Source organism: Dendropsophus ebraccatus, chromosome 3 (genome assembly GCF_027789765.1).
Source record: "Dendropsophus ebraccatus isolate aDenEbr1 chromosome 3, aDenEbr1.pat, whole genome shotgun sequence".
Classification (NCBI taxonomy): domain Eukaryota; kingdom Metazoa; phylum Chordata; class Amphibia; order Anura; family Hylidae; genus Dendropsophus; species Dendropsophus ebraccatus.
Window position 1 is genome coordinate 160,740,791 of NC_091456.1, and position 12,286 is coordinate 160,753,076.

The 12,286-nt window shown below is 44.1% G+C and overlaps 1 protein-coding gene and 1 long non-coding RNA gene across 5 annotated transcripts in view; one reads left to right on the forward strand and one right to left on the reverse strand.

Moving 5' to 3' along the window:
- LOC138786199 (uncharacterized) overlaps nt 1-12,286 on the reverse strand; it is a 141,646-nt gene that overhangs the window by 63,575 nt on the left and 65,785 nt on the right. The window lies entirely within an intron of this gene.
- PDE8B (phosphodiesterase 8B) overlaps nt 1-12,286 on the forward strand; it is a 139,795-nt gene that overhangs the window by 43,724 nt on the left and 83,785 nt on the right. The window contains exon 1 of one of the 4 annotated variants that reach the window (XM_069963018.1): nt 5,350-5,655. The exons of 2 other annotated variants lie outside the window; for them this stretch is intronic. In XM_069963018.1, the coding sequence (XP_069819119.1) occupies nt 5,368-5,655 (288 nt within the window). In that variant the 5' untranslated portion in view covers nt 5,350-5,367. Of the gene's footprint in view, nt 1-5,349; nt 5,656-12,286 lie in introns of those variants that run through there. One more of the 4 variants, XM_069963023.1, reaches the window with a different exon arrangement.

The window sequence follows — 12,286 nt, forward strand, 5'->3', positions numbered from 1 at the left end:
TTTGGTAGGTAAGGTTAGTGACATAGGAGAAGGTTTGGTAGGTAAGGAGAGTGACATAGGAGTAGGTTTGGTAGGTAAGGTTAGTAACATAGGAGAAGGTTTGGTAGGTAAGGCTTGTGACATAGGAGAAGGTTTGGTAGGTAAGGTTAGTGACATAGGAGAAGGTTTGGTAGGTAAGGTTAGTGACATAGGAGAAGGTTTGGTAGGTAAGGTTAGTGACATAGGAGAAGGGTTGCTAGGTCGTTAGTGACATAGGACAAGGTTTGGTAGGGAAGGTTAGTGACATAGGAGAAGGTTTGGTAGGTAAGGTTGGAGACATAGGAGAAGGTTTGGTAGGTAAGGATAGTGAAATAGGAGAAGGTTTGGTAGGTAAGTATAGTGACAGGAGAAGGTTTGGTAGGTAAGATTAGTGACATAAGAGAAGGTTTGGTAGGTAAGGTTAGTGACATAGGAGGTTTGGTAGGTAAGGGTAGTCACAGGAGAAGGTTTGGTAGGTAAGGATAGTAACATAGGAGAAGGTTTGGTAGGTAAGGATAGTGACATAGGAGAAGGTTTGGTAGGTAAGGTTAGTGACATAGGAGAAGGTTTGGTAGGTAAGCATAGTGACATAGGAGAAGGTTTGGTAGGTAAGGTTAGTGACATAGGAGAAGGTTTGGCAGGTAAGTATAGTGACATAGGAGAAGGTTTGGTAGGTAAGTATAGTGGCACACAGTAGGCGAAGGTTTGGTAGGTAAGGATAGTGACATAGGAGAAGGTTTGGTAGGTAAGGTTAGTGAAATAGCAGAAGGTTTGGTAGGTAAGGATAGTAACATAGGAGAAGGTTTGGTAGATAAGGTTAGTGACATAGGAGAAGGTTTGATAGGTAAGAATAGTGACATAGGAGAAGGTTTGGTAGGTAAGGATAGTCACATAGGAGAAGGTTTGGTAGGTAAGGTTAGTGGCATACAGTAGGAGAAGGTTTGGTAGGTAAGGATAGTGACATAGAAGAAGGTTTGGTAGGTAAGGTTAGTGACATAGGAGAAGGTTTGGTAGGTAAGGATAGTGACATAGGAGAAGGTTTGGTAGGTAAGGTTAGTGACATAGGAGAAGGTTTGGTAGGTAAGGATAGTGACATAGGAGAAGGTTTGGTAGGTAAGGTTAGTCACATAGGAGAAGGTTTGGTAGGTAAGGTTAGTGACATAGGAGAAGGTTTGGTAGGTAAGGTTAGTGACATAGGAGAAGGTTTGGTGGGTAAGGTTAGTGACATAGGAGAAGGGTTGGTAGGTAGTTAGTGACATAGGACAAGGTTTGGTAGGGAAGGTTAGTGACATAGGAGAAGGTTTGGTAGGTAAGGTTGGAGACATAGGAGAAGGTTTGGTAGGTAAGGATAGTGACATAGGAGAAGGTTTGGTATGTAAGTATAGTGACAGGAGAAGGTTTGGTAGGTAAGATTAGTGACATAAGAGAAGGTTTGGTAGGTAAGGTTAGTGACATAGGAGGTTTGGTAGGTAAGGATAGTCACAGGAGAAGGTTTGGTAGGTAAGGATAGTAACATAGGAGGTTTGGTAGATAAGGTTAGTGACATAGGAGAAGGTTTGATAGGTAAGGATAGTGACATAGGAGAAGGTTTGGTAGGTAAGGATAGTGACAGGAGAAGGTTTGCTAGGTAAGGATAGTGACATAGGAGAAGGTTTGGTAGGTAAGGTTAGTGAAATAGCAGAAGGTTTGGTAGGTAAGGATAGTGACATAGGAGAAGGTTTGGTAGATAAGGATAGTGATATAGGAGAAGGTTTGGTAGGTAAGGATAGTGACATAGGAGAAGGTTTGGTAGGTAAGGTTAGTGACATAGGAGAAGGTTTGGAAGGTAAGGATAGTGACATAGGAGAAGGTTTGGTAGGTAAGGTTAGTGACATAGGAGAAGGTTTGGTAGGTAAGGTTAGTGACATAGGAGAAGGTTTGGTAGGTAAGGTTAGTGACATAGAAGGTTTGGTAGGTAAGGTTAGTGACATAGGAGAAGGTTTGGTAGGTAAGGATAGTGACATAGGAGAAGGTTTGGTAGGTAAGGATAGTGACATAGGAGAAGGTTTGGTAGGTAAGGTTAGTGACATAGGAGAAGATTTGGTAGGTAAGGTTAGTGACATAGGAGAAGGTTTGTTAGGTAAGGTTAGTGACATAGAAGGTTTGGTAGGTAAGGTTAGTGACATAGGAGAAGGTTTGGCAGGTAAGAATAGTGACATAGGAGAAGGTTTGGCAGGAAAGGATAGTGACATAGGAGAAGGTTTGGTAGGTAAGGTTAGTGACATAGAAGGTTTGGTAGGTAAGGTTAGTGACATAGGAGAAGGTTTGGTAGGTAAGGTTAGTGACATAGGAGAAGGTTTGGTAGGTAAGGTTTATCTGCTGATGACATAAAATTGTACAATAAGGTAGATATTCCTTAAGCTTGTCCCCTAAAAAAGATATTGATAAAGTAGAAGAGGTCCAGTAAAATGGCAACTTTTCACGCCGCCTATATCTATTTGTGTTTCTCCATTGAATCAAACTGAATCCAAAGGGAAAATGCTGCACAATTCACATGTGTTTCGCATAATACATAACTATAACTCTTGTAAAACATACTGAACAGCCAACAAAGCAAAACGTAATACAAAAACAAAAGCATAAAAATGCTGCAAAAAGCAATAAAAAAGGTTCGAAAATTTGAGATTAATTTTGTTTGTCTTTTTGAGCCTCACAATACAGTGATGGAAATCCCATAGAAGAAGAAACGCGTTTGTCAGCTCACAGCACGTGTATCCTTCAATTCACGCTCGGGTCCAGCATTCTGCATGATCCGATATAACTCGCAGCCTTATTTCCAAAGGACCATGAATAAAATCATGACTTCCAGGGAGGAAGTTGTCACTGAGTTTCCATGGCAACCGTCTCATTACAGAAGCTCCAGCTTTAGGGAGCTAAGTCATCAGATTGACGGTAATATGATCCAGTATTGTCACGACCTGTAGGGAGCCTGTGGCCTAAGGGTGAATTCACACAGGACGGCATTGCTGGGGATAGTATTGGCTGATCTGCATGTGTGGAGCTTATGTTATAATGCACATAAGCTGTATACAGAGTAACCAGCGGATATTTATCTCCTATATAAGCCAATAGGGTTGTAGAAACCTGCCAAACCTCCTCCCCCACTGCAGAAGAGAAAGCCATCAATTTACAGTGTACACACTACAGGTCCCAGCATGTCCCATTACCTTCTTTTTTAAATTACAACAGCCTCTATATAGGGATAAGGTGGGATTTGTTGGTTATTGACTCCTATTGTAAAAAAAAATAAATATATATATATATATATATATATATATATATATATCCTTGCCACTATCCTAGGACTGAAATCTCATGCGGATTTTGCGGATTGCAATACCAATACATATCATTTTATCTGCATGAGTGCAGAATTTTGTCTACAGCGGGATCACACAGCAGCACAGAAGGTTTGTATACACTGCTTGTGTGCATATCTTGTGCTGTCGGTTTCCATGGCCACACGGACGATACAAGGATCATTCATGCGGCCCGGCCACTTGATTGATTGTGTTGATTGGCGCTCGTTTGCATCCTTTTAGGCTTTTCTTCAGTTTAACCTGTGAGATCTTTATTAGGAGCCTAATGGCAATCTATGAGTCCTATTACATATAATTTTTATTTTTTTGGCTGCAAACAAGCCCTGATCAGCAAGATCGTAGCTGGTTTGCAATGTATAAGGGCATACGGATGTGTTTAGCGTGTAGCTTTTCAGATGCATACACGTTTATGTGGCTGTATTTCACCTTGGTGTAACTGTATCCCGTATAATAGAAAAGCCTTTTATATTGGTAATCATTTTTACGATATCATTACACTAAAAAATATATATTTGTTATATTGAAATTTGTTCCAATACTCCAAAGATTGGTACAAGTTGCCTCTTTGGCAATCGCTTTTACCGCCAAGGCGCTTTGCCATGATGAAAATGAATGTTCCTGCAAAAATGTTTCCCGTAGTTGCAAAATATCTCTGCATAACCATAACATGGGGAGCCATCTGAATAATATGAGGACATGTATCAGATTGTCCTCCCCTTTACTTGGACACTATACATCCCATTGGTCCTGCCTGGTTGTACTGTCCGTTCTGGATGTCTCATTAGAAATTCTTGTACATTCCAGTGGATGAGAAAAGGGCTGCGCATCATCCCTTGTATGTGTTGCAGTCTTCCTATCACAAGCTCCATGACAGCCTGACCGCAGGAGGTCGAGAAGTGGGCTCCTGCCACCCACCACTGAGATAAAAGGGGTGAAAATGATGTGTAAATGGGACAACGCCTTGTTGCTTTCCAGCTAGAGGAGGAGGAAGCAGCAGCAGCAGCAGCAGCAGTAGTGGCAGGGCTGGGAGGGCTCTGGGGAAGGCAGATCTAGAGCTGTGCAAGAAGAGGATCTGCAGTCACCAGCGAGGGATTCTCCTCTGTCATCACTACCCAGGGATCTATTATATGAGAGATCAGCTGTGCACAATAGGGGATGCATATACCACTGCAGTGCTGGAAAGCCACAGACATCACTGATCATCTGGGGAAGACAGTTGTTGCCTTATTGTGTCGCATGGATTTAGTGCTGGGCTGTGATCTGATGCTTTCCGCTTAGAATGGAGGAGTATGAGTGTGTAAGGCAGTGCTTGTAAGACACACTCCGTGCAGGCAGCTGTCATGTCAGTGCATTGCAGAGGTAGGAAGATGCTGGGAATAACTGTTGCTTGCTGAGCGAAAGGAAGAAAGCGTCTGGTCCATGCCAGCCTGGCACACAAGGTATCACCATCTCAGGGAATCCCCCTCATTTCATTCATTTTTTTTTCCTGATTGTGCAACTGGTGGGAGGACGGTGCGGATGCTGACGGATGAGACACCTGTCTGGATTATAGGCCATCAGGATCCAGGCTGGAGTATAGCAGTGAGATCAGACAAGGGTTGGCTTTGGAAGATGGCACTGTGATCTTTAATCTATTGGCATGGATCCCATACGCATTCTAGGAAGTCCTGTAAGTTCTCAGGCTATCATCAAGCGGCATTGGTTATAAGGATAAAGGCTGGCACCATACCATTTTCTATTCAGTGAATTTTTATCATAAACTTTTCATAGATTTCTTGTCATTTAGTTTACCCCTGTACTATACATGTTCAGTCTGGCAACCTGTATAATACGTAGATGATGGACTGGATGAAACTGTGGGGCTAAACTGAGGACACTGACATTATGGCTCTTTCTAGTAGCATTCTTTAAATTGCCCACAATATTAGTGAAGGGTACCTCGTCCCTATACAGGGAGCCTTGGTGCCATCAGCTGCACCCTGGCACAGGTATGGGCTGCGCTCCCAGTATCCACGTATCACAGAGCGGGGTGATTTACTGCAGGGATTCGGATGAGTCCAACTCCCCACACCAGACCACCACCATTTCCCAGGGAACTGCTGCCACCCTACACGGACTCTTCATCAAAACCGACGCTGCTGATACCATCCCTTCTGTGCTCGCCTACCAAAGTCGCTACCCACCAGCAGCCCGCACCGGCTCCCGCAAAGAGCGCAAGGAGACTGGGCCACACAGCTGCATAGAGGCCGAGACACAGACCAGCCACACCAGTGTGAAGGTGAGTGTCATAGGGGTTACTGGGCCCAGTGTGGTAGATACGAAGCAGAGCAGATCCCTTCTTTTATGTTCCAATTTACCTAAGAAAACAGACAGTGATTATATGATTCAGGGGGAGTCAAACTCAGGCCCTCTAGCTGTTATAAGACTACAATTCCCATCGTGCCTGGATAGCCAAAGCTTTAGCTCTGGCTATCCAGGCACGATGGGAATTGTAGTCTTATAACAGCTGGAGGGCCTGAGTTTAACACCACTGAATTCTGATTGATTCCTGTTGAAGCTGCTCCTTACCTTATGGTGTGTACTACTTACATCAATGTTAATATTGATGATGTCAGGGTAGGCTGGGCCTTGTAGTTTGAGTCAGGCCATAGTAAATGATAATTACAGTGAAAACGGTATGCTGCTTAAAAAAGTGTCCATTAACCCCAAGACCAGATACCATGGGCCCACATTTCTAGGCAATACTTGAGGTTGCCATACACATTAGATAGTTGGTTTAGACACCCCTATACACATGTATGCTCAGCACAGTCTTGAGTACATGTCTTATTAGTGGCGAGAGGAGGGGGTAAGCCGCTGTCAGACACCTTTGAGAGCAAAAGGACTGGATATGTGGAAGTCCAACTGCCCAATAGCATCATCTTTTGTAGAAGACCCTGAACCCCCCCCCCCCCCCCCCATACATATCAGTTAGGGTGTTCTGACTTTGGCTGACATAAATATTATATGTATGGCCAGCTTAACAATATGTGTACATTTTACGTATGTAAGGCTGGGTTCACACTGTGTTAGTGGTGTTCGTGTTAGACATCTACGTCTAGGGAGTCTCCTATGGAGGATGTATACTGCATGGTTTTAAGGGATCCAGCTGAATGGAATAGTGCAGGAGTCAAACCCTGAAGTAGACGTCCCTTGGCTTCCATTTGGTCAGTGTGAATCCATTGGATACGTGCATCAGGACTATCCTGGTTCTTGTGTTCATCGGAGGCTGCCAGGTCACTGCTAAATACAATATGAGCCTAGCCCCAACCAGGGGAATGCTAGTCAGTCACATTGTTACTTGTCCATTGTCCTAAAAAAAATACATGCAACAAAATAAAAATTTACAATATTTCTCATAGTAAGGCTAATTTTTCATAGGAAGAATTGTTCAGAGGAAACAATAAAGGATTACATCTTTTTAGACAGTCATACTTACACACAATGCGGTACTTAGCATCCACCCAGTATGGGCTGCCCTGATAATAGAATAACATAGCGCCCACACAGGGCATGAACATGAAGAAAGATTTGTGTCGTTTCCATTGTTTCAAGAATATCGGAGATATTCTAGACATGGTCTTGAGAAAAGCCAAAGTGCTTTATAATCATATCCAACGTGCAAAATTCCCCAAAGAAAGACAGTGATAGTGATCCCATGTGGAGCGCCACAGTGCCCCCATAACGCTATCACCCATCAGGGATGAATGTTACTTGGTGCGAACAGTATATTACAGAAATTAAAGACTAGGAATTCAGGGAATACGTCAACATACTGGAAGAATGTGGTATGCTAACATATACCGTGAGGTACCCCTGCCATTTCCATTTAGTTCAGTGGAGCAGATGTAGTCTACTATTGACTATGTCTAGTCCATTTCCAAGCATATACAGTCTTTTTGCATGTTTTAAAAGCATGTCGTATCCTGACGTATCCCCCAAATATAGGCTAGCCAGCAGATTGGAATATAGCCGAAGGGCCTTATAACACAGGGTGATTACCGAGTGAATGGGCCAATAATCTCCCTGTATAATAGGCCCAGTGATCAGACCGTGAACAAGCAAAATGTTTGTTCATCAGCTGATCGTAATGTTTTGACAAGATTGAGAATATTCATCTGATGCACATGTAATAGGCAATGTATGGCCAACAAATGAGAGGAGTAAAGGGTTTGGATTGTTCCTCTGGCCCTGAATTTCCCATAGCAAACCATGCAATAGGCTAGAGAAGATCGGCACTCATATCAGGCAGCTGTCAGGTTGTTTAGTACAGCCCTTATACAGAGATTAGCTCCATAATAATGTACGGCTGGGGCAAACCTTAAAGGGGTACTCTAGTGGGGGGAAGAAAATCTTGTATTATTTCCAGTCTGACACAGTGCTCTTTGCTGTCACCTCTGTCCATGGCAGGAACTGTCCAGAGACATATCAAATCCCTGTTAAACACCTCTCCTGCTTTGGACAGTTCCTGTCATGGACAGAGGTGGCAGAAGAGAGCACTGTAGAAGACTGAAAACATTACACCACTTCCTGCAGGACATTAAGCAGCTGATAAGTACTGGAAGAATTGAGATTTTTTTAACAGGAGTAATTTATAAATTCGTATAACTTTCTGACACCAGTTGATTTAATTTATTTTTTCTCGCCAGAATTCCCCCTTAATCCTGTAAGGCTCGGATAACTTTTCCTGACTTCAGGAGTACAGAATAATCTTGACCCCCTGGATACCCTGATACAACATATTGCTGTATCTGGTCAATACACTTAGGATAAACAGATATAGCAGAGGTTATGGCTTGCAGCAGTGGCTGCCATTTTGGACATTCAAATTGTGCTTGTCACTTTTGACATTTGTCTCTACAAGATGTTAAACATTTTTTAAAGTGGCAAGTACAATCGGTCCGTTTAGAGTGTTGACAGTCAACAGACAGTTTAATGGTCACAGAAGCACACTTCAATTCGGCACTCTGGGTGGGGGAGGTGCACACAGAGAGGAACAAGTCCAGCATAGACAATAATCACAGAGTTCTGGGCACTCACCACTTAAGTTATTGATGCTTTATTGTATCATCTTCAGAATAAAAAAACCTAACTTGTTACCAAGTTGTAACTTGGTAACAAGTTATGTTTCTATTCTGAAGATGATACAATAAAGCATCAATAACTTAAGTGGTGAGTGCCCAGAACTCTGTGATTATTGTAATGCTCAAAGGGTTGGAAGAGAATATACTTAGGGGGAGATTTATCATCATGCACACCAGATTTGCCCCTTTTATGTGGCATATGCTGGCCTGCTTGATGGGTGGGCAGGGGGAACGTGACAAGGCGGGAAGGGCGCAGGGCCAGCCGGCCAGACTAACCGGCCAGGAAAAGGGGGCGGGGCTTTATCTAAGACCTTGTACGCCAGTCTGAACGAATGTTCCCCTTAGTGGTCACTTTTCTCAGACTGTTCCGGTGATCGGTTGGGTTGTAAACACTCAGACCCGGACTGATCAGAACTTTTATTGTGTCTTTACCACATGTCAAAAGTTTTTTTTTTTTAAAGTGGCAGTGCCCATTTAACATCTCCAAAGAGTTGTTCACACTGCACAGTGTGTTTAATCGAGGTTTCAAAGAAGCATAAAGTAGCTTGTCTGTGTATTGAGGTACGGCATCACACACCTCCATGACATATAGCAAAAGGCCATGGAGCTCTATGGATATATTGGTATATATGTACTGCACTGTAAATGTTAGCATTTTATTAAGACTTCACAGTAGATGATTAATAAATCACTAGTAATAATAATAGTAATACAATACACTGAATATAATGATGAAGTCAAAGTCTTTATTGTGATCTTTGGGGCCTTATAAAAATCCACCAGTCTCCAGTCAATCAGGCAAATTCTTGTTAATCTTGCAGGGGGACTATTATTGTGACATGCTGGATTATCGGGATTTCCAGATCATAAATTGTCAGGTTAAAGGACTTGTACTGGATAAGTTGCTCAGTGATAATAGTGAAGGAGTTAACATGAAGCCTGGGTGGATGTGGAGTATTTGCAGGTCATTAGCTCTATCATCCACTCTTTGTAGGGAAATAATTGTAGCCTTAGAGAGCGGAGCGGTCCCTGAGGTTATGTGTGATACTGGGAGATCACGTTTCATGTTTGTGTTGTCAGACACGCGGCGGCGTGTAATGAGGGATAGAAGACGGATTAGGACTAATTCTTGAGAACTGTCTTGGTGTAATTATTCCAGAGCTTAATAACTGAGTGAATGGGGTCACATAATGTTCTCATAGTCACTGATTCTATACTATGTCTATTACTGCATAGGCGAGATGTGGATGACATTGCTTATGGGTAAACTATTGGCAACTAGAATAAAGGTGGTGCCCATAGTGCGTCAGTGTGTGCATCAGTTTTCAATGTGGGTTTCTTTAAATGACTAATTACTCTACGATTTTCATATACAGTACACTGATTTCCATTGCCCCCCCCCCCCCCCCGGCCTACAGAACCAATACCAATGTGTCTTGTCTAGAGATGAGAACAAATCTCGAGTCAAACTGTTCGGCATTTGAATACCAGTGGCTGAAGACGTTGGATGCAACCCCAGGGGGCCTATAGCCTATGGCTGTATCCATATTTTCTTCGGATGCTTTAGGGTTGCATCCAACAGCCACCAGTATTCAAATGTGGAATGATCGGACTCTCTAGTCTTGTCATATATTCCACTAGGTCAGAGATGGGGAACCTTAGGCACTCAAGCTGTTGTAAAACTACAGTTCCTTTTATGGTGGGAGTTGTAGTTTTGGAACAGCTGGAGAGTCAAAGGTTCCCCATTCCTGCACTAGGTGATACATTATTATAATTCTACATAAATATAGTCCTATGCAGACATTATAGCCTCTCACTGTTCCCATACATTGTATGGATGTACAGTGGTGCCTTGGATTAGGAGCATAAGTTGTTCCGGGACTGCGCTTGTAATCCAAATCCACTCTTAAACCAAAGCTAATTTTCCCAAAAGAAATCATTGAAATACAGACAATTAGTTCCACACCCTTAAAATAATGATTTTTTTTTATGGAAAAGTCCGGCAATTTTTTTTTATTAACCTCTTAAGGACCCATGACGTACCGGCACGTCATGGATCACTGTCACTTAAGGACCCATGACGTACCGGTACGCGGGTCCTTTAAGAGGGCGCCGCGGACCGGCCGCATGCGATCGGGAGAGATGGCCTGCAGAAATACACTGCAGGCCATCTCTCCCTGTCGGCATGGGGGGTTGTTAACCCCCCCCATGCCGACGATCGCCGCTATTGGCTTATCAGTTCAGATCAGCCAATAGCGGTGATCGGAACATTTCCGGGTGATAGGTAACCCAATGACCCGTAAAAAATGGCGGTCGGTGCTGTCCGAGGACGGCACCGACCGCCATTACTGTAAAAAGTAATGGTGGCCAGGTGCCACCGGCCCGATAGCGGCCGGCCGTTCACGGCGATCAAAGTCCCCAAAAGTTATAAATACCTGCTCCGGACCCCTCAGCTAGGTAGCTGAGGGGTCCGGAGCAGGTATTCGTACATTACTCACCTGTCCCGGGCTCCTGATCGGCGTCTTCCGGGTTCGCGGCGTCCTCGTGTTGTCGTTCGGGTCTTCGGCTTCTTCCGTGACGTCACGTTCGGCTATTTTCGGCTCCAGCGTCGGGTTTTCGGGATTTTCCGCTCTGCTGCCCTCTAGCGGCTGATATGTGTAATACACTTATCAGCAGCTACAGGGATGTTCAGTATGTAATAAAAGTTTTTTTTTTTTTTTCAAATTTTTTTTTTTCTATTTTCCGCACCCTATCGCCGCTGAGTGTTGATCAGCATCGCACGAAAGTGCGCTGCTAATCAGCAACTCCTCCTTTTTGGCGTAGGGTGTTTTTTTTCTATATCCTACTGCCACGGTCTGCTGATAAGTGCCGCACATAAGTGTGGCATTTATCAGCAACACCATTTTTGCCGTAGTTTTTTTTTTTTATACTTACTGTAAAAAAACACGTAAAAAACACTACATTACACCACACTACACTACATTGAATAAAGTTTGACACTACACCACTACATACCCCATATACCAATCCCTATATAAAAGTGGCCCCCAGGGTGTTTTCGGCGTCAGAGGGATACGTTATTGCCTCCGACACGAAACAGCCAGTGAGGATGAATGGGGGGATCCTTCGTTCCTCCATTCATCCTCATCATCCTCATCCTCCAATGACGTATCTGGGGGTAGCGTAGCGTACGCTGCCCCCCAGACACATCTTTTCCGCCAGTACCGTCCCAATAAGAGATGACGGTATGGAGTGAAATTCTACAAACTCTGTGAGAGTACCTCAGGGTACACTTACAGATTTAGGGTACGTGCACACTGCGGAATGGCGAAGGATAACCCTTTGTGCATTCCGCAGTTGGCACCCGCCGGCGGACTGATGCGGGCGCGCGTCTCCGCCCGTGTCATAGACTCCATTCTATGCATGGGCGGATTCCGTCGTCCATCCAAAGAATGAACACGTTGGACGGAGAGTGGAATCCGCCCGTGTATAGAATGGAGTCTATGACACGGACGGAGAGGCGCGCCTGCATCAGTCCGCCGGTGGGTGCCAGCTGTGGAATGCACAAAGGGTTATCCTTCGCCATTCCGCAGTGTGCCCGTACCCTTAGAGTGTATGAAGGAAGGGACACCCGAATCCAGCCCCAGATGCCCCCAGATGCCCCCTCCCCCCCAATCCTCCGAGTTAGTGGAAAGGTCGTCCGGGAACTGATCTTCCCACTGCTGGATAAAGGTTACCACCACCTGTACGGGGATAACTTTTATACCAGCACCCCCTCTTCCGGTC